Source organism: Pelodiscus sinensis, unplaced genomic scaffold, assembly GCF_049634645.1.
Source record: "Pelodiscus sinensis isolate JC-2024 unplaced genomic scaffold, ASM4963464v1 ctg195, whole genome shotgun sequence".
NCBI lineage: Eukaryota > Metazoa > Chordata > Testudines > Trionychidae > Pelodiscus > Pelodiscus sinensis.
The window spans coordinates 33,836-51,234 of NW_027465828.1; the positions used below are offsets into that span (position 1 = coordinate 33,836).

Sequence of the window (17,399 nt, forward strand, 5' to 3'; positions counted from 1 at the left end):
CCACCCCCGCCCCACGGGGCCCGGCCCCCTTCCCAGACATGCCCACCCCCGCCCCACGGGGCCCAGCCCCCTTCCCCGACATGCCCACCCCCGCCCCACGGGGCCCAGCCCCCTTCCCCGACATGCCCACCCCCGCCCCACGGGGCCCAGCCCCCTTCCCAGACATGCCCACCCCCGCCCCACGGGGCCCAGCCCCCTTCCCAGACATGCCCACCCCCGCCCGACGGGGCCCAGCCCCATTCCCAGACATGCCCAGCCCCATTCCTAGATGACCCCCCACCCCAAGTCCACAATGGCAGATGGGTTTCAGCCCAGAGACACAGGCCGCCCAAGCCAGAGGCTGAGCCCTGTCGTGGGGCAGGTGGGGACCTGGGAACGTGCTGAGCCAAAAGGGGGAGAAAGGGCTTCACCCACGCAGCAGGGCCCCCCGAGAAGGGGGCTGAGCCCTGTGGTGGGGACCACCCAGGAACAGGGCTTCAGCCCCACGGTGGCAAAAGGGCGTCAGACCCTTGGTGGGTGCCTCAGCCCCACAATGCTAGTGCCCAGAAATAACGACGTGCTCAGACTGTTTAGGGGGCCATACAGGGGGTCCCCACTATACGGCCAAGACACATTCAAAACAAACTTACAGTGAAACAAGTTAAAGGGGGGAATTTACTTTCCCCACGGCTGATTTCCATTGAAGCAAATGGGGGGGAGGGGGCGTTTCGCACGGCTTGTAGCTCATTCAAAGCCCTCCGACGAGGCTGGTGGGCGTAGCGAGCCCGGCCCCCCAGAGCAGCAGCAGGAGAAGGAACAAACCCCGGTGAGGCGTCTGGGGCTGCGAGTCAGGGAACCGCTGCAAGAGAGAAAACAAACGTGCGAACGATTATGAGACGCCCTCCTGTATTAACTGGTTAGAGACTTTTAAATCCTCAGCGTGGGGGACACAGCTGCATGGGGGGGGGGGGCTGCAGCAGTGCAGACAGGGAGGGGCTGGCAGGGCGATGAGGGCAGCTGTACCCCTCTCTGCCCCCACCCCCAGATTGGCACCCTTGGCAGGGGGCTCCCCTTGGCCCCTCCCTGTGGGGGGCAAAACCCCGGTCCAGGGGCTGGCACCGTCTCACTCCAGCCCCCCCGGCTGGCAAATTCCTGCCCCCCGGGGGCCCATCCCCCCGCCCCTGGTTAGTGGCCGGCGAGCGGCGTCTGAAGCCACGTGCGGGCGGAGTGAGGGCAGAGGCGACAGTCGCTCTGACTGCGCATGCCCAGTCCCAGCGCGCATGCCCAGCAGGCCCCCGGCATGGAACTCCAAGAGACAGCTGATCGCGACGCCCGCCGGACCCGAGGTCGGGGGCAGCCCCTTGGAGGGAGCCGCTGGCAGCGCCCGGCCCGGGGCAAAGCGCGGGGGGGGGGTCTCTCAGCCCGACACCGGCCAGAACCGGACCCCGAAGCTGAGAGCAGAGCCCAGAATGGCAGAGACCCCCCTGCACCCGGTATCCCACCCCCTCTGCCCGGCACCACGTGTCCCGCCCCCCATCTCCCCCCTCACCTCGTGTCCCACCCCCCTCTGCCCGGCACCACGTGTCCCGCCCCCATCTCCCCCCGCACCTCGTGTCCCACCCCCCTCTGCCCGGCACCACGTGTCCCGCCCCCCATCTCCTCCCGCACCCCGTGTCCCACCCCCCTCTGCCCGGCACCACGTGTCCCGCCCCCATCTCCCCCCGCACCTCGTGTCCCACCCCCCATCTTCCCCCGCACCCCACCCCTCTGCCCGGCACCACGTGTCCCGCCCCCCATCTCCCCCGCATCTCGTGTCCCACCCCCCTCTGCCCGGCACCACGTGTCCCGCCCCCATCTCCCCCCGCACCTCGTGTCCCACCCCCCTCTGCCCGGCACCACGTGTCCCGCCCCCATCTCCCCCCTCACCTCGTGTCCCACCCCCCTCTGCCCGGCACCACGTGTCCCGCCCCCGTCTCCTCCCGCACCCCGTGTCCCACCCCCCTCTGCCCGGCACCACGTGTCCCGCCCCCATCTCCCCCCTCACCTCGTGTCCCACCCCCCTCTGCCCGGCACCACGTGTCCCGCCCCCATCTCCCCCCGCACCTCGTGTCCCACCCCCCCTCTGCCCGGCACCACGTGTCCCGCCCCCATCTCCCCCCGCATCTCGTGTCCCACCCCCCTCTGCCCGGCACCACGTGTCCCGCCCCCATCTCTCCCACCCCCCTCTGCCCGGCACCACGTGTCCCGCCCCCATCTCTCCCACCCCCCTCTGCCCGGCACCACGTGTCCCGCCCCCATCTCCCCCCGCACCTCGTGTCCCACCCCCCTCTGCCCGGCACCACGTGTCCCGCCCCCATCTCCCCCGCACCTCGTGTCCCGCCCCCATACTCTCTGTCCCGCCCCTCCACCTCCACCGGCACCCCGTGTCCCTACCTCCATTTATCCCCCCCGCACCTCATACCCACCCCCGGGCTGCGCCCGACAGCAGCAGCGCCGGGACTATCCTGGCCACCAGGATCGGGCCCAGCTGGGACTTCGCACCTGTTGGAATCCCGAGACCAGCTGCTTCCCCCCCCTCGGCGGCCATTGGCCGGGAGGGAAACGCTCCAGCGAATGGGGCGCGCGCAGCCCCGTCGCGTCACCGGTCGCCGGGCAGGACAGGGTGGGCCGGGGAAAGCCAAAGTCTGAATCTGGATGAGCGCAGCGGGGAGTCCCGAGCTGAGCCCCGCCCACGACCAGTGCATCCCACACAGAGCCCCGCCCCCTGCCCGGAGGCTCCGCCCCCTGCTCTGTGTAACCCACACAGAGCCCAGCCCGGAGGCTCCGCCCCCTGCCCAGTGCGTCCCACACAGAGCTCTGCCCTCTGGTCCCTGCATTCCACAAATAACCCCGCCCCCTTGGCCGGAGCCCCGCCCCCTGTCCCAGCACACCCCCTGGTTTCAAAGGGGGGAGGGCCTGCACAGCTGAGCCCAGGTTGTGGAGACTGACTGGGGCCCAGGATCAGCTGACCTGGGGTCTGTGGCATTTCAAATCTGCAGCGGGGCGTGGAGCCTGGGCTGGGAGGGAGGGGCTCTGAGCTGACCTGGGCTCCATGCCGCACTGCCCCTTTGAAATGCACAAGAGCCTCTGCTGGGCACTCAAGAGCATGTCAGAGCTGGCACCTGCCTGCAGCCCGGACTTCCCCTGGCCTAGGGCTGTGTGTGGAGTCCTGCATTCCTCCCCTGGCAGGTACAAGAGCCCAGCGGCTCTTAACTCCACTAGTTAATTAACCGCTAGTTACACCCTTAGTTACAACCCATCCCCCACCTCCCCTCACACACCCCAGTGCTCCCTGTGCCCCCCAGCCCCCCTTACACAGGGGAGAGGGTATAACCCATCCCCCACCTCCCCTCAGGCACCCCAGTGCTCCCTGTGCCCCCCAGCCCCCCTTACACAGGGGAGAGGTTATAACCCACCCCCCACCTCCCCTCAGACACCCCAGTGCTCCCTGTGCCCCCCAGCCCCCCTTACACAGGGGAGAGGTTATAACCCATCCCCCACCTCCCCTCACACACCCCAGTGCTCCCTGTGCCCCCCAGCCCTCCTTACACAGGGGAGAGGTTATAACCCATCCCCCACCTCCCCTCAGACACCCCAGTGCTCCCTGTGCCCCCCAGCCCCCCTTACACAGGGGAGAGGTTATAACCCATCCCCCAGCTCCCCTCACACACCCCAGTGCTCCCTGTGCCCCCCCCAGCCCCCCTTACACAGGGGAGAGGTTATAACCCATCCCCCACCTCCCCTCAGATACCCCAGTGCTCCCTGTGCCCCCCCAGCCCCCCTCACACAGGGGAGAGGTTATAACCCATCCCCCACCTCCCCTCACACACCCCAGTGCTCCCTGTGCCCCCCAGCCCCCCTTACACAGGGGAGAGGTTATAACCCATCCCCCACCTCCCCTCACACACCCCTACAAACATCACCCCCCCAGACCTGGACTGTGTGTTCCCAATGGATATCACTCCACCTGGACTGATTTCCTGCCCCCCAGGGGATATACACCACACCATTGTGCCCCACAAGTCGGAGTCCCTCAGTTCGGTATATTGGTGTGATGTGCACGTCGGAATTCCACCTCAACCAAATTAACCAACAGTATCTGGGGTCTGGCCAGCCCCGGAGGGGGAAAGAGAGAGTGTTAAATTGGATTAAAAATTAGGCTGCTAAATCGGGTTAAGCATTAGATTTAGACTGTTAATTATTCCATTTAAATATTGCTTTTAATGCCTTTAATGCTTGTGTCATGGCTCCTTCCCCACTCTGGCAAGATAAATGCAGCAGTGGGGGCCGGCAAAAGTACCCCAAACCCTTCTCTTTCCAGGCTTTGGTAAAAACTCCCCCCAAAATCTTAACAACCTGGATGTTGGGGATCAAAACTCCACTGCCAGCACCTCAGGGAGAGACTACTTGGGAAAGCTCAGTAAAAACCAGAACACAAAAATTAACCGATACCAGGTCAATAAAAAGAAAAAGAAAACTTTTATTATCACCACAATATTCCTGCTGCATAAGGACTAGATGGAACAGTCACAAAGTAATATTTTCATGGGGGGATCCCCACTAAGTGCACAGACATCAGATCCCATTTCCCAAACCATAAAGCAATAAAATGGATTTCTCTAAACTTTACCCCACTTACAGATCGTGAAGAGTCTCTTCTTGGAGCAAGACATGATGTGTCCCCCTCAATAGCTGGAGAGAAACTGCCCGGCCAAAAAAGGGAAACCCCCCAAATTCCACACTCAGGTATAACCCGCACTCGTGTACAACCCGCGGCTTTTCCTGAGTGTGTAGGAAAAGTCTTAGCTAACCCGCGGGTTCTATACGCTAATTCACGGTGATGGCACGTACCAGCTGCCAGCGGGGGGTGGAGAGCACGGCGCAAGCATGCTGGCCGGTGTGCGGGAGGGGACCTGCACCCGTCCCCAGGCCCCACGCAGCCGCAGCCAGACACAACCCACCCTCCTCCGGGCAGGGGAATGGAGAGCCCCCAGACCCGTGAGTAAAAGTAAACATGTATACCCTGCGGGGGGGGGGGGCGGAGAGGAGGAGGGGGGGTTGTAAAAACGTGTATAACCTGCGGGTTATATATGCTAATTTTCGGTATCTATACATAAAGTGCTTTTAAAATTTGCTCCTGAATTATTTGCAATACGCTTGTCAAAGGCGCAGTTTGCCTGCGGTGGGTTTCTTTTTCTGTGAGCCGGTGAGAATACACAGTCGGGAGCCCTGCTTGCACAGCTTGACCACCCGTGCGGCAGCTGCACCCTCTTGTGACAGGTGCACCAATGACCTGCCTGCTCACACTCAAACCCAGTCCCGTGGCCGCTGGTGAAACCCTCCCGGACCAACTCCTCTGTCTGGGGCGCTCTCGCGGAATTGCCACTGGAACAGCATCTGCCTCATAAAGACAAACGCGCGTGCACCTACACACACACACACACTTGTCTCCTGTACACACACACACACACACACCCAAATACTAAAATACACATTTTTGCTACCCAATGACAGTTTGGGGTCCAGGCCGGCCCGTCTGCCCCACGGAGCCCCCTTGCCCCAGCCTGCCGGGCTGCCTCCACCGGCTGCTGCCCTGCCAAAGGGGAGCGGTCTGGACTGGCCTGGCAGGGACCGGAGACTGGGTGGCCCAGGCTCTCAGGAGGAAGCTGAGGCAAAGCCGGGGAGAAGGTCCCAGGGGTCGGTGACGGATGGACAAGCTGCAGCGGGGAGCCCCCAGCCGGGGCAGTCACTGGGCAGGGACCTGCCGGTCAGCGGGGCAGGGCCACCCCTAGCTCTGGGATCCCGCGCTGCTGGTCTCTGTTCCTGAGGATCAGTTGGAGGCCGAATCTTCTCCCGGCTTTGCTGTGGGGAGAAAATGGCCCAGAGGTGGCATTAGCTGGGGGGTAGATTCAGCTCAGGGCTGCCCCGGCCGTGTCCCCCAATGCCTCCTCCCCCCCCCCGCTGTACAGACACCCCAACCCTGACAGCGGGGCCGTGGCCAGGCCACTGGGACAGAACGTAACAGCCCCACACCCGGCCCCAGAGACTGGCCGGCTGCCCCCCCAGTGTCCCGCCAAGGCCCCGGTGCATGCTGGGAGCTGGCTGAGCGCTGATCTAGGGGTGACCTTTGGCTGCAGCGCGTTGGGGCCTGGGCTGGGCGGCGGCAGTGGGGGGAGTCATAGAATCCCAGGGTGGGGGGGGCTGGGACGGCCTGGCAGCTCCCACTGGCCCGGGGTCTGTCAGAGCCAGTCACCAGCTCGCGAGCCCTCTGCAGTCACTGCTGGGCCCCTCTGCCCCCCACGGGACCCCCCCTCCCATCATGCACTGGGGCACCCAAGCCCCGTTCCCAGGGTTTGCTCACTGGCTGCCGGGGTGTAGCCGGGTTTGTGATGGCCTGAAACACAAGCGGGCAAAGGGGGTGAGTGCAGGGGAGCAGGGTGACCCCTCCCCCACGGTGACCCCGACTCCCTCCCCCCGACACAGGGCTCCCCACGGCCCCTTGCCCAGGCCAGTCCCACCCCCGCGGAGCACCCACCACCCAGCCAGTGACAGCCCCATGGCCCAGCCCTGCAGGGACCTGCTCTCACCTGCTGATTTTCTCCTCCACAGCCAGACGCCGGCCCCTGCGGCTCCAGCCAGACCCAGCGCGGCCAGGACGATGGCGGCCAGGACGCCGGGGGGCAGGGGGCCCTTCTCAGGGGCTGTGGGATGGAGAAGGGCTCAGTCACTGGGGAGGAGAGGGGGCTCTGCTGGGGCAGCCACAGGCCTTGAACAGCTCCTTACAATGCAGAGACCTGGCCTGTGGGGGAGGGGAGAGGCCAGGCTGGGAGGGGGGCAGGGATGGGGCACAGGGGATGGGTGCTCTGCTGGGCCCTGCCAGCCACACACACCACACAGCAATTGGGCCTTTCCTGTGAAACACTGTTAACTTGTGGAACTCACTGCCACTGGACACCCCCATGGCAATAAACTGAAATTCTCTGAGGGCTCGGCCATTTCTGTGCATCACACGAATACCCAGCACTAGAAGAGTTCACACTGCGGATGTGAACGACTAGTCGATTATCCAGGAAGCAAATGCACCCCAATACTTGTAGGACGATGGAACTATCAGAAAGAGGCAGGGAGGGGGAGGAAAGAGGAGACAGGGCTTCAAAGCAGCAGCACCGCAGGGAGCCCAAGGTGAGCTGCAGACTCCCCCGATGACCCGAGGCTCTGTGTGGCGCTGCCGCTTTGAAACGCCACCAGCAACTGTTGCTACACTGTAAAAGCAGAGGCGTCCTTATCGACTAGTCCAATAGTTGATGCAAATATCCATCGACTATACAATTAGTCAATTACTCGAAATGTAAGATCCCTAGTTCACGCGGCCAGTGGGCAGGGAGATGGACACTGCCAGGCCGCGCCCCATCTCTGCGATTCCCAGAGAGCTGAGCCCCCAGCCCCCTCCCCTTACCCCAGATGAGGGCGGGCGCGGGCAGGCTGCTGTGCTCCACCCGGCAGGCGTAGCGGGGCCCGTCCGGCCGCGGGCCGATCTCCAGGGACGACTGGGTGTGGTAGGTGCCGTCGGCGAGGGGCAGGATCCCGCTGGAGCTCGTCTCTGCCAGGACGTCGCCTCCGTCCCGCACCCAGGAGAGGTGGATGGGACGCGGGTGGAAGCCGCTGGCGCGGCAGGAGAGGGTGACGGGGCCGTGGGGGGCGGCTCTGCGGGACACCGAGACCTCGGGGGGTACTGGGGGGAGACAGAGAGGGTAAGCCACGGGCCAGAGGCCAGGACAGCGCAGGAGAGGAGAGGTAAAGGATAGAAGAGGTAACCATCAGGGTCATCTCATCCAGCCTCCTGCCCATCGCAGGCCCCAGAACCTGCCTCCACCCTCTTCCTGTAACAGCCTCAGCTCTGGCCGAGTCTCTGAGGGCCTCAAACTGTGGTTTAAATACATCAGGCAATGGAGACCCCACCACGGAGCCGAGTGGAACCCTGCCAGGGAGCCGGCCCCCAGCTGCAGGGGAAGGTGACACGGGGCCTGCCAATCTGAGCTGTGTGTGCAATTGTGCCATGTTTTATGAGACACGGCTGAATTGCAGTGTAAGCATGAATGTGGAACAGCTGTAACTCTGGCAGCACCTCCGAGACTAACCGAGCGTGGAGATGGGTCCCTGCGCTTTTGTGGGCAGAATATGGTTTGTGATACAAAGAAAATATAATGAATGAATTGAAAGTTCGTCCTAACAGAAGCTTTTGTATTAGGTTGATACCTTTTGTGAGTTCAGTCCTTGAGGCCATTTAGGGATTTGGGGCAAAAATTCATCAGGGATGGTACTTGGTCCTGCTGTGAAGGCAGGGGACTGGACTCAATGACCCTTCAAGGTCCCTTCCAGTTCTAGGAGATAGGCATCTCCATTACTTATAGGGGAGGGTGCTGGAAAACTCAGAGGTGTTAAGGTAGCATAAATTGGGTCCAATACATGGCAGACGTATGGATGATCTTGGAATGTTAAGAAGGAAGCACTGTTACGAACAAGACAGCTTTGAAATAACCCTGGGAAGGAGACACCAACATACTGATGTCAGAGTAAAGAATAAGTCCCAAGATCCACAAACCTGGAAATCATCCCGGGCATTGGCACTCTCCCCGCAGGACTGTCTGGCTATGTGGACTCTTTACTCAGACCCTTTGCTCCCAGCTATCTCCGAGACACCACTGACTTCCTCAGAACTACAGTGCATTGGTGATCTACCAGAAAACACCATCCTAGCCACCATGGGTGTAGAGGCTCTCTATATCAACATCCCACACATAGATGGAGTACAAGCTGTCAGGAACAGTATCCTTGAGGATGCCACAGCACAACTGGTGCCTGAGCTCTGTGACCTTATCCTCACACACAACTATTTCAGATTTGGTGACAATATATACCTCCAGACCAGTGGCACTGCTATGGGCACCCGCATGGCCCCACAATACACCAACATTTTTATAGCTGACCTACAACGCTTCCTCAGCTCTCATCTGCTCACGCCCCTTCTCTACCTATGCTACATTGATGACATCTTCATCATCTGGACCAATGGTAAGGAGACTCTGGAAGAATTTCACCACGATTTCAACAGCTTTCACCCCACCATCAACCTTAGCATGTACCAGTCTACACAGGTGGTCCATTTCCTGGACACCACGGTGCAAATAATTGACGGTCACATAAACACTGCCCTATACCGAAAACCTACCGACCGCTATGCCTCCCTTCATGCCTCCAGCTTCCAACCCGGACACACCACATGATCCATTGTCTACAGCTAAGCACTGAGGTACAACCGCATTTGATCCAACCCCTCAGACAGAGACCTACACCTACAAGATCTTCAACAAGGATTCTTGAAACTGCAATACCCACACGAGGAAGTGAGGAGACAGATTGACAGAGCCAGACGTGTACCCAGAAGCCTCCTGCTACGGGACAAGCCCAACAAAGAAACCACAGAACACCACTGGCCATCACCTACAGTCCTCAGCTAAAACCTCTCCAACACATGATTAGTGATCTACAACCCATCCTGGACAATGATCCCTCGCTTTCACAGGCCTTGGGAGGCAGGCCAGTCCTCGCCCACAGACAACCCGCCAACCTGAAGCATATTCTCACCAGCAACTACACACTGCACCATAGTAACTCTAACTCAGGAACCAATCCTTGCAACAAACCTCGGTGCCAACTCTGCCCATGTCTCTACGCCAGCAACACCATCACAGGACCTAACCAGATCAGCCATACTGTCATTGGTTCATTCTCCTGCACATCCACTAATGTAATATATGCCATCATGTGCCAACAATGCCCCACTGCTATATACATCGGCCAAACAGGACAGTCCCTACGTAAAAGAATCAATGGACACAAATCAGATATTAGCAATGGCAACATACAAAAACCTGTAGGGGAACACTTCAATCTTCCTGGACACACAGTAGCAGATGTAAAGGTAGCCATCCTGCAGCAAAAAAACTTCAAGACCAGACTTCAGAGAGAAACTAAGACTGTGAATGGCTAGCCAATTACAAAAGCAGTTTCTCCTCCCTTGGTGTTCACACCTCCACATCAGCTGCTAGAAGTGGGCCTCATCCTCCCTGATTGAATTAACCTCGTGTCACGTTACTGGATTTTAAGGGGAGCAGCCATATCACTGCTGCACCCGTGGGGGGGTGTTGGCCCCAAAACTGGGTACAAAGGGGGCCATGTGAGGTGTCAAACAGAAGCTTACTGTCTGCTGATTCTATAGATGCTATTCATGTAATTGTATAACGTCTGTGTGAAGTTATAAGTAGGTACTTTGTATGAGTACTGAATGTTTCTCTGTATGTGGTTGAGCAATGGGTGGAGCTCGGCCTATGGACATGCTAATTAGCGAGGCCCTGTGGAACAATAGCCCTCAATAGGCCAAGGACACACCTCAAGAATGGGGATGGACACCCAAGGGCTACCAGCAGGGGACACAGGGATAAGCCGCAGGCCAGGTGACCTGCTGCAGCCAAGAAGAGACCAGGAAGGAGGGATAAATAGGCCATGTGGCTGACTCCATCTTGGTCACTCAGCTCAGCACTTCATCCCAGAGGCAGCACTGCAGGGATTGAAGAGCTGGAAAGAACTGTGGACCCATCCAGACATAGGATGTATGCCAAGGACTTTTAAGCCAGCAGCTGTAACATCTGTTAGAGCCTGCATCGAGAACTGGGAGATTCCCATCACTCGATCTCAAAGCGTTTCACAAAGGAGGTTGGTGTGGAAGCCATTGCTTTGCTGATGGGGAAACTGAGGCACTAGGGGGCAAAGAAGGGACCGGCACAAAATCCAGAAACCCAGCCCCTGGCACCATCTGCCTGGCCACACAGTTCTTGGGGGAACAGCTGTCTCCCTCTGTAGTGACTGCATCCCACCGCAGCCTCCCCCATGACAGATCCCGGCAGCTCACTCACCCTGCCGCTCCAGGACCCCTTGTCCTTGTTGCACCAGCTTCCGCAGGGTCTGCAGACACTCCTCCTGCAGGAACCACTGGACATACCGCGTCCAGGTCTTGTCCGTCTCCCAGCGCTGCTTCTGTACAAAGGCCGGCTGCACGGCCGCCACCCACGTCCCCGTCTGGTTGTCGAAGCTGATGAAGTCCTGCCCGTCGTAGGCGTATTGGAACCTCAAGCTGTCGGGGGTCTGGTCCTCCAGGGCACAGCGCGCATGGACCTGCTCCGTGTGGATCCCTGAAAGGGAGGGAGAGAGCTCAGACCAGGGGTCTGTGGGCGGGTGGGACAGAGGGACTGGGCTGGACTATGACACCAGCAGCTGGGAAACATGGCTGTCGGGCAGTTGGCTATTTTGCCTTTGTTATATATATTGCTATGACATTCCCGCCTCATCATAGTCACAGCTTTTATCATTTCAGATTAGATTAATGCAAGTAACCTACAGTCTTGTATCCTGTAGCAAATTAACTTCGGCAAGTTAGTATCAGTCCTGAAACTTTTTAAATATCTAAACAAATTAACTTTATACTGACTAACAGCACACTGCGAAACCCTGAGGTTTTGGGGAGTGGAAAATAGAGGTTAGGTACATCTGGTGATGTAACATGTTTGAGACAGACGCCTTTCTGTGTGATGTGGAAACAAGAAATGTCTCCTATTTTCCCAGGATTATAGTTAAAGTCACTGTTAGCTCTTAAAGAGCCCCATTTCATAGAAATTGCTAACGATAAGGATAAAGCAAAAGAAGCTCTTTCCTATTTAATGAAGAAGGTCATGAGTCTGTAACAATCCTTGGTGTAAATGGTGGATTAAAAGGATGGGGCATAGATCTGGGATTATTGGGGTTATTTTCATCATTCTAGGGTACAATCAAAGACCTTGGTGTCAAACCATTGATAACGGTAAACAAAAGTCAGCTGAGCACCACGGCAGGAGGCAAAGGACGTGACTCAGGCAACAGTGCCTCCCAGAGGGAACAGCCAGCATGTCAGCGTTACAGAGTCAGGGTATGTCTACACTACCCTCCTAGTTCGAACTAGGAGGGTAATGTAGGCATACCGCACTTGCAAATGAAGCCCAGGATTTGAATTTCCTGGGCTTCATTTGCATAAGCCGGGCGCCGCCATTTTTAAAACCCCGCTGGTTCGAACCCCGTGCAGTGCGGCTACACGGGGCTCGAACTAGGTAGTTCGAACTAGGCTTCCTATCCCGAACTACCGGTACACCTAGTTCGAGCCCCGTGTAGCCGCGCTGCACGGGGTTTGAACCAGCGGGATTTTAAAAATGGCGGCTCCCCGCTTATGCAAATGAAGCCCGGGAAATTCAAATCCCGGGCTTCATTTGCAAGTGCGGTATGCATACATTACCCTCCTAGTTCGAACTAGCGGGGTAGTGTAGACAGACCCTCACAGAGATTGGGCTACTATATATATATGACTTGCACAGTATTTCTCAACCTTGTTTTAAATAAAGTTCCCCTTTTAAAAAGAAAATTATAAGTACCCCCGGTACCTACAGTTTTCAGACACACACAATTTCTTTCTACCATTGCGACACATTTGTTAAAACAACTTAACTGTACCTGAGCAGGTGATGAAATTTTTGGGTGCAAAAAGTACAAAAATAATAAAGCCTGTAAAAATTCAGTTTTCCCAAAATTTCAGTGGTGTTGATGTAACCCCCCAGACTTCTCGCCAGTACCTCTAAAGGGATGCCTACCACTAATTGAGAAACACTGGCCTAGCAGGTGTATTCGGCATTGCTCAGGTCTTTAACTGAGGTAATTTTTGCTGGGAAACTGTACAAGCTTCATTTAAATGGTTGGTCTTTTAAAAAAAATGAAGGAAAATGAAGGCTGGAGTGAGGATTTGGGAGTAAGGAGAGGCAGGGCGTGGGTGGTTTCAGGCAGAACTCAGGGCGGGTGGCTGGGGTGGGCTCCTCTCCAGAGCCTGGGGCTGTGCTCCTTGGAGGGCGGATCCCCCAAGAAGGGGGATTTGGGGCTGCGTGATTCTCCCGAGATGGAATCTCTGAAACATTCTCCCTGTAGAACCCCCTGTCACATTACTGGATTTTGAGGGGAGCAGCCAGATCACGGCTGCACCCATGGGGGGGGGGTGTTTGACCCAAAAGTGTATACAAAGGGGGCCATGTGAAGTGTCAAACAAAAGCATCTGTTCTACTGTATGTGTATACTTGTATGATATCTGTATGTGGAGTTATAAACATGGACTCTGTGTGGAGGCTGGACAATTCTCCGTCTGTGGCTGAGCACGGGGCAAGGAAAGCTCAGCCAGTGGCCATGCTAATTAGCAAGGAGACAATGGATCTCTAGGTGCCGGGACACACCTCAGGAATGTGACTGGTACCTAGGGGCTACCAGCAGGGAACACAGGGAGAGGCCGCGGGCCAGGTGACCTGCTGCAGCCAAGATGATGCCAGGAGAGATATATAAGTGCCATGTGGCAGACTCCATTTTTTGTCTTCAGCTCAACTCTCCATCCCAGAGGGAGCCTTGCAAGGAACTACAAGCTGGGAAGAACTGTGGACCCATCCTGACATAGGTTGTAACCAGAGACTCTTAAGCCAGCAGCTGTAACATCTCTGCTAGAGCCTGCATCGAGAACTAGGAGGTTCGGTGCATGTAACGTACGATCCTTTAACAACCTCACTCTCAGGCTTTTCTTACTTGTAGCAATAAACCTTTAGATGTTGGATTCTAAAGGATTGGCTCAGTGTGATTTGTGGGTAAGGTCCAGAGGGTAAATTGACCAGGGATCTGTGGCTGGTTTCTTGTGACCAGAAGAACACATTGGGGGTAGGTGAGATTGGTCCTATAACCCCACACCTGTGGGCAGGCCCAGGGCTGACTGGGGCACAGGGAGAGCTGGGTGTCTGAGGGGTTTTGCTTGTGAGGCTTAGGGCTGGCCAGATATGCAGCTGGAGCGCTCGGTGGGACTGGTGTGTGGCCTTTTTGGAAGGTCTCCAATCAGGGGCTGTAGGGAGCCCTGAATTTGAGCAATTCTCCCCGAGCGGACGCCCACAGCGGTGCCCAGACACGGCCCGGTCTGTCACACCCCCCATGACTGACTTCCCCTGCGAGCGGGACTGAAAACACCTCTGGGAACAACAGACCCTTTGTGGGCAGAGAGCTCCCGCCTCCAGTCAGCGCTGGCTCGGGCAGCCCCTAGCCCCGCGAGGCCCCGATCCCGAGGGGAGGGATTCTGGGCGGGCAGCTCGTTCATGCCTCCATTGACACCTGTCGCTCTCAGACACTCACCGCCCGTCTGGTTGTGCAGCCGCATCCACCTCCTGGTGTGGACTTTAGAGCCCTCCTCAAGCTCCCAGAACTGCTGGGTCTTTTCCTTGAGATACTCAGCGCCCACGGCCTGCGCCACCCATGCCTGGCTGGGCTGGACCTCCCGCGTCCGGCTGCTGTAGTGCGCCACCTGCACGCCGTCCAGCTGGGCCGCCATGGCGAAGTCATTGATCCCCTCTTCCTGAACTCCTGTGACCAGCACGGTCAGGCTGTGGAGCCCTAGAGCAGCAGCAGAGAGGATGTTCGACTCTCAGGGGCCCCCACGAAGCAGCCCCTCCTTTCTGTGCCAGAGACAGGGCAGTAACGAGTTGTCTCCCCCGCACTCTCTCTGCAGAAGTAGCAGCGCCAGGCTCCCAGGGGTGTCTGCCCCTGGCACGGCCTGGGCGGGGGGGGGGGGGGGGGGTGGCTGGCAGTGCAGACGGGCTGGAAATGGCAGCTGTTTGCTTGCACCTCAGCTGAGCCCAGTGCCCCCTGCCCCCCACAAACCCTATTGCGCAGCTGGAGCCAGGGCACCGGGGTAACTGGAGCTTGCCCGCGTCTCACTGGAGACAGAGGTGAGCCAACTTAGGTACCCACCGCTCTTTTACCCCAGTGCCCCCCAAAGCCTCCACTCACCCCCAGCAGGGGCTTGCCCTGCACGCCCCAGCCCCTCCCCACTCGCCCCCAGCTGGGGCTCACCCTGTACCTCCCAGCCCCCCCACTCGCCCCCAGCCGGGGCTCACCCTGTACCTCCCAGCCCCCCCACTCGCCCCCAGCCGGGGCTCACCCTGTACCTCCCAGCCCCCCCCACTCGCCCCCAGCTGGGGCTCACCCTGTACCTCCCAGCTCCCCCACTCACCCCCAGCCGGGGCTCACCCTGTACCTCCCAGCCCCCCCCACTCACCCACAGCCGGGGCTCACCCTGTACCTCCCAGCCCCCCCCACTCGCCCCCAGCTGAAGCTCACCCTGTACCTCCCAGCCCCCCCCACTCGCCCCCAGCTGGGGCTCACCCTGTACCTCCCAGCCCCCCCACTCACCCCCAGCCGGGGCTCACCCTGTACCTCCCAGCCCCCCCCACTCGCCCCCAGCTGGGGCTCACCCTGTACCTCCCAGCCCCCCCACTCGCCCCCAGCCGGGGCTCACCCTGTACCTCCCAGCCCCCCCACTCGCCCCCAGCCGGGGCTCACCCTGTACCTCCCAGCCCCCCCCACTCGCCCCCAGCTGGGGCTCACCCTGTACCTCCCAGCTCCCCCACTCACCCCCAGCCGGGGCTCACCCTGTACCTCCCAGCCCCCCCCACTCACCCACAGCCGGGGCTCACCCTGTACCTCCCAGCCCCCCCCACTCGCCCCCAGCTGAAGCTCACCCTGTACCTCCCAGCCCCCCCCACTCGCCCCCAGCTGGGGCTCACCCTGTACCTCCCAGCCCCCCCACTCACCCCCAGCCGGGGCTCACCCTGTACCTCCCAGCCCCCCCCACTCACCCCCAGCCGGGGCTCACCCTGTACCTCCCAGCCCCCCCCACTCGCCCCCAGCTGGGGCTCACCCTGCACCCCCCAGCCCCTCCACACTCACCCCAAGAGGCGGCTGCAGCCAGGAGCCCCCCAGCCAGCACCAGCAGCAGCCCCCAGGCCATGGCCCGTGGGCCGGGTGGGGGGGCAAAGGCTCAGCACGGAGCAGGGACCCCCCACAGAATCAGTGTTTGTCTCCCCCTAAAACAAAAAGGGAAACTGCGCAGCACTTTAAAGACTAACAGGATGGTGCAATAGGTGATGAGCTTTCCTGGGCCAGGCCCACTTCCTCCCATGTTACTGTCACTTTCCTGAGCGAGGCAGCCGCTGGGCCCCACCAACCAGGGTGCAGGCAGCACCCCACTGTCAGCAGTCTCCGGGCAGGAGTGTCCGTGCCAGGTTAGAGGACACCCCATGGGGCGGGGCGGGGTCTGCCTGTGCCAGGGAGCTGGGCAGGGGGAGCTGATGAGCAGCGCACCACCAGCTGGCAGCAGGGATTTCTCTCCGTGGTGCACATCTGCACCAGACTCGCTGCACAGAACAAAATGCATTCCGCACAGGGATGGAAGACTGAGAGGGAACCCCGAGGCGGGGAGGCCGGGATGTGGCCGAAGCAGGAGACGCAGGCAGCCTGGGGAGGGAAAGAGGCAGGTTGGGGCAGGTCGGCCGGAGTGGGACATGAAGACCAGCCCCGAAGGGCAGGAGTGAGGAGGGCAGGAGGCCAGGGTGAGGGGCACCAGGCCAGGGAGGAGGCTGAGGGGGCACGAGGCCCGACGAGGGGGAAGCTGGGGGCAGGGAGCACGCAGCCCAGAGTGGGGCTGTGGGGCAGGAGACACAAGGCCATGGGGTGCTTGGGGACAAAGGACCAGGAGGCCAGGGGGTTTGGGCAGGCCCATGCCAGCTCGGTGCTGCCCCAGCCAGGTGCCAGGCGGGCCCTGGGGCCTGTGAGTCGTGCTCCCTCGTGGCGCCCACAGACAGAGATCCTGCCCTACCCTCGCTCTGCTCTGCCAGGGATACGGGTCCCGGGTCTGCTCCCTTCCCTGGGCTGCCCCAAACCCGCCGCCGCCCTGGCTGTTAGCTGCCCCCGCCGCTGAGCAATTCCTGCCGGTGAGACGGGGCAGAGCTGCTGGGCCCAGAGCAGCTCCCGGACCCCCGGATACCCTCCAGCGTATCCCCCTCCGGTGTCTCCTCTCCCATGGGAACAGCCCTCGGCTCCTGGGTCTCCCCTCCCGGGGACGCGGGCTCCGGCCCCTCGGCGTTTCTGTCCCCCGGCTCTGCAGCTCCCCGGGTCCCGCCGACGTATCTGAGAGATGGGGCGACCGCCTCTGCAGACACCGCGCCCACCGGGGCCCCCGTGGGCCCCGAGTACCAGCACCACGAGAACTGCCCTGGGGTCGACCGTCCTGTTCCCAGCCATCGCTTTGGGGAGCCACCGAGTCTGGGCTCCCAGAAAGGCCAAGGACAGCGTGTCCCTGGGAGCACCCCTGTGCACGATTCCCCGCCCCCGCCGCTCTTAGCTCCACCAGGTAATTAACAGCTAGTTACATCCTTCATTACAACCCA

At 59.9% G+C, this 17,399-nt stretch overlaps 2 protein-coding genes across 3 annotated transcripts in view; both read right to left on the reverse strand.

The window, feature by feature from the left end:
• Positions 1-17,399, reverse strand: part of LOC102452322 (class I histocompatibility antigen, F10 alpha chain-like) — a 37,267-nt gene that overhangs the window by 11,160 nt on the left and 8,708 nt on the right. The window lies entirely within an intron of this gene.
• LOC112546887 (class I histocompatibility antigen, F10 alpha chain-like) lies at positions 4,475-16,114 on the reverse strand. Of its 2 annotated transcripts, XM_075914632.1 has the most exons (7): positions 15,901-16,114; positions 14,308-14,565; positions 10,992-11,267; positions 7,475-7,750; positions 6,606-6,719; positions 6,380-6,412; positions 4,475-5,880 (listed from the first exon to the last, which is right to left on the reverse strand). In XM_075914632.1, exons 1-7 carry the CDS (start codon positions 15,959-15,961, stop codon positions 5,849-5,851), a joined length of 1,050 nt encoding a protein of 349 aa, XP_075770747.1. In that variant the 5' UTR covers positions 15,962-16,114; the 3' UTR covers positions 4,475-5,848. The 2 variants fall into 2 exon arrangements, with proteins under 2 accessions (XP_075770747.1, XP_075770748.1); XM_075914633.1 differs by lacking the exon at positions 6,380-6,412.

What these genes read in the sequence shown, in the direction of transcription:
- LOC112546887 (XM_075914632.1), bottom strand. Translation starts at nt 15,961, where the DNA reads ATGGCCTGGGGGCTGCTGCTGGTGCTGGCTGGGGGGCTCCTGGCTGCA. An exon ending in AGGGGTCCTGGAGCGGCAGG is followed by an intron (nt 7,751 to 10,991) that starts GTGAGTGAGCTG and finishes GTCTCCCCCCAG; the next exon opens with TACCCCCCGAGGTCTCGGTG. An exon ending in CGCGCCCGCCCTCATCTGGG is followed by an intron (nt 6,720 to 7,474) that starts GTAAGGGGAGGG and finishes TCCATCCCACAG; the next exon opens with CCCCTGAGAAGGGCCCCCTG.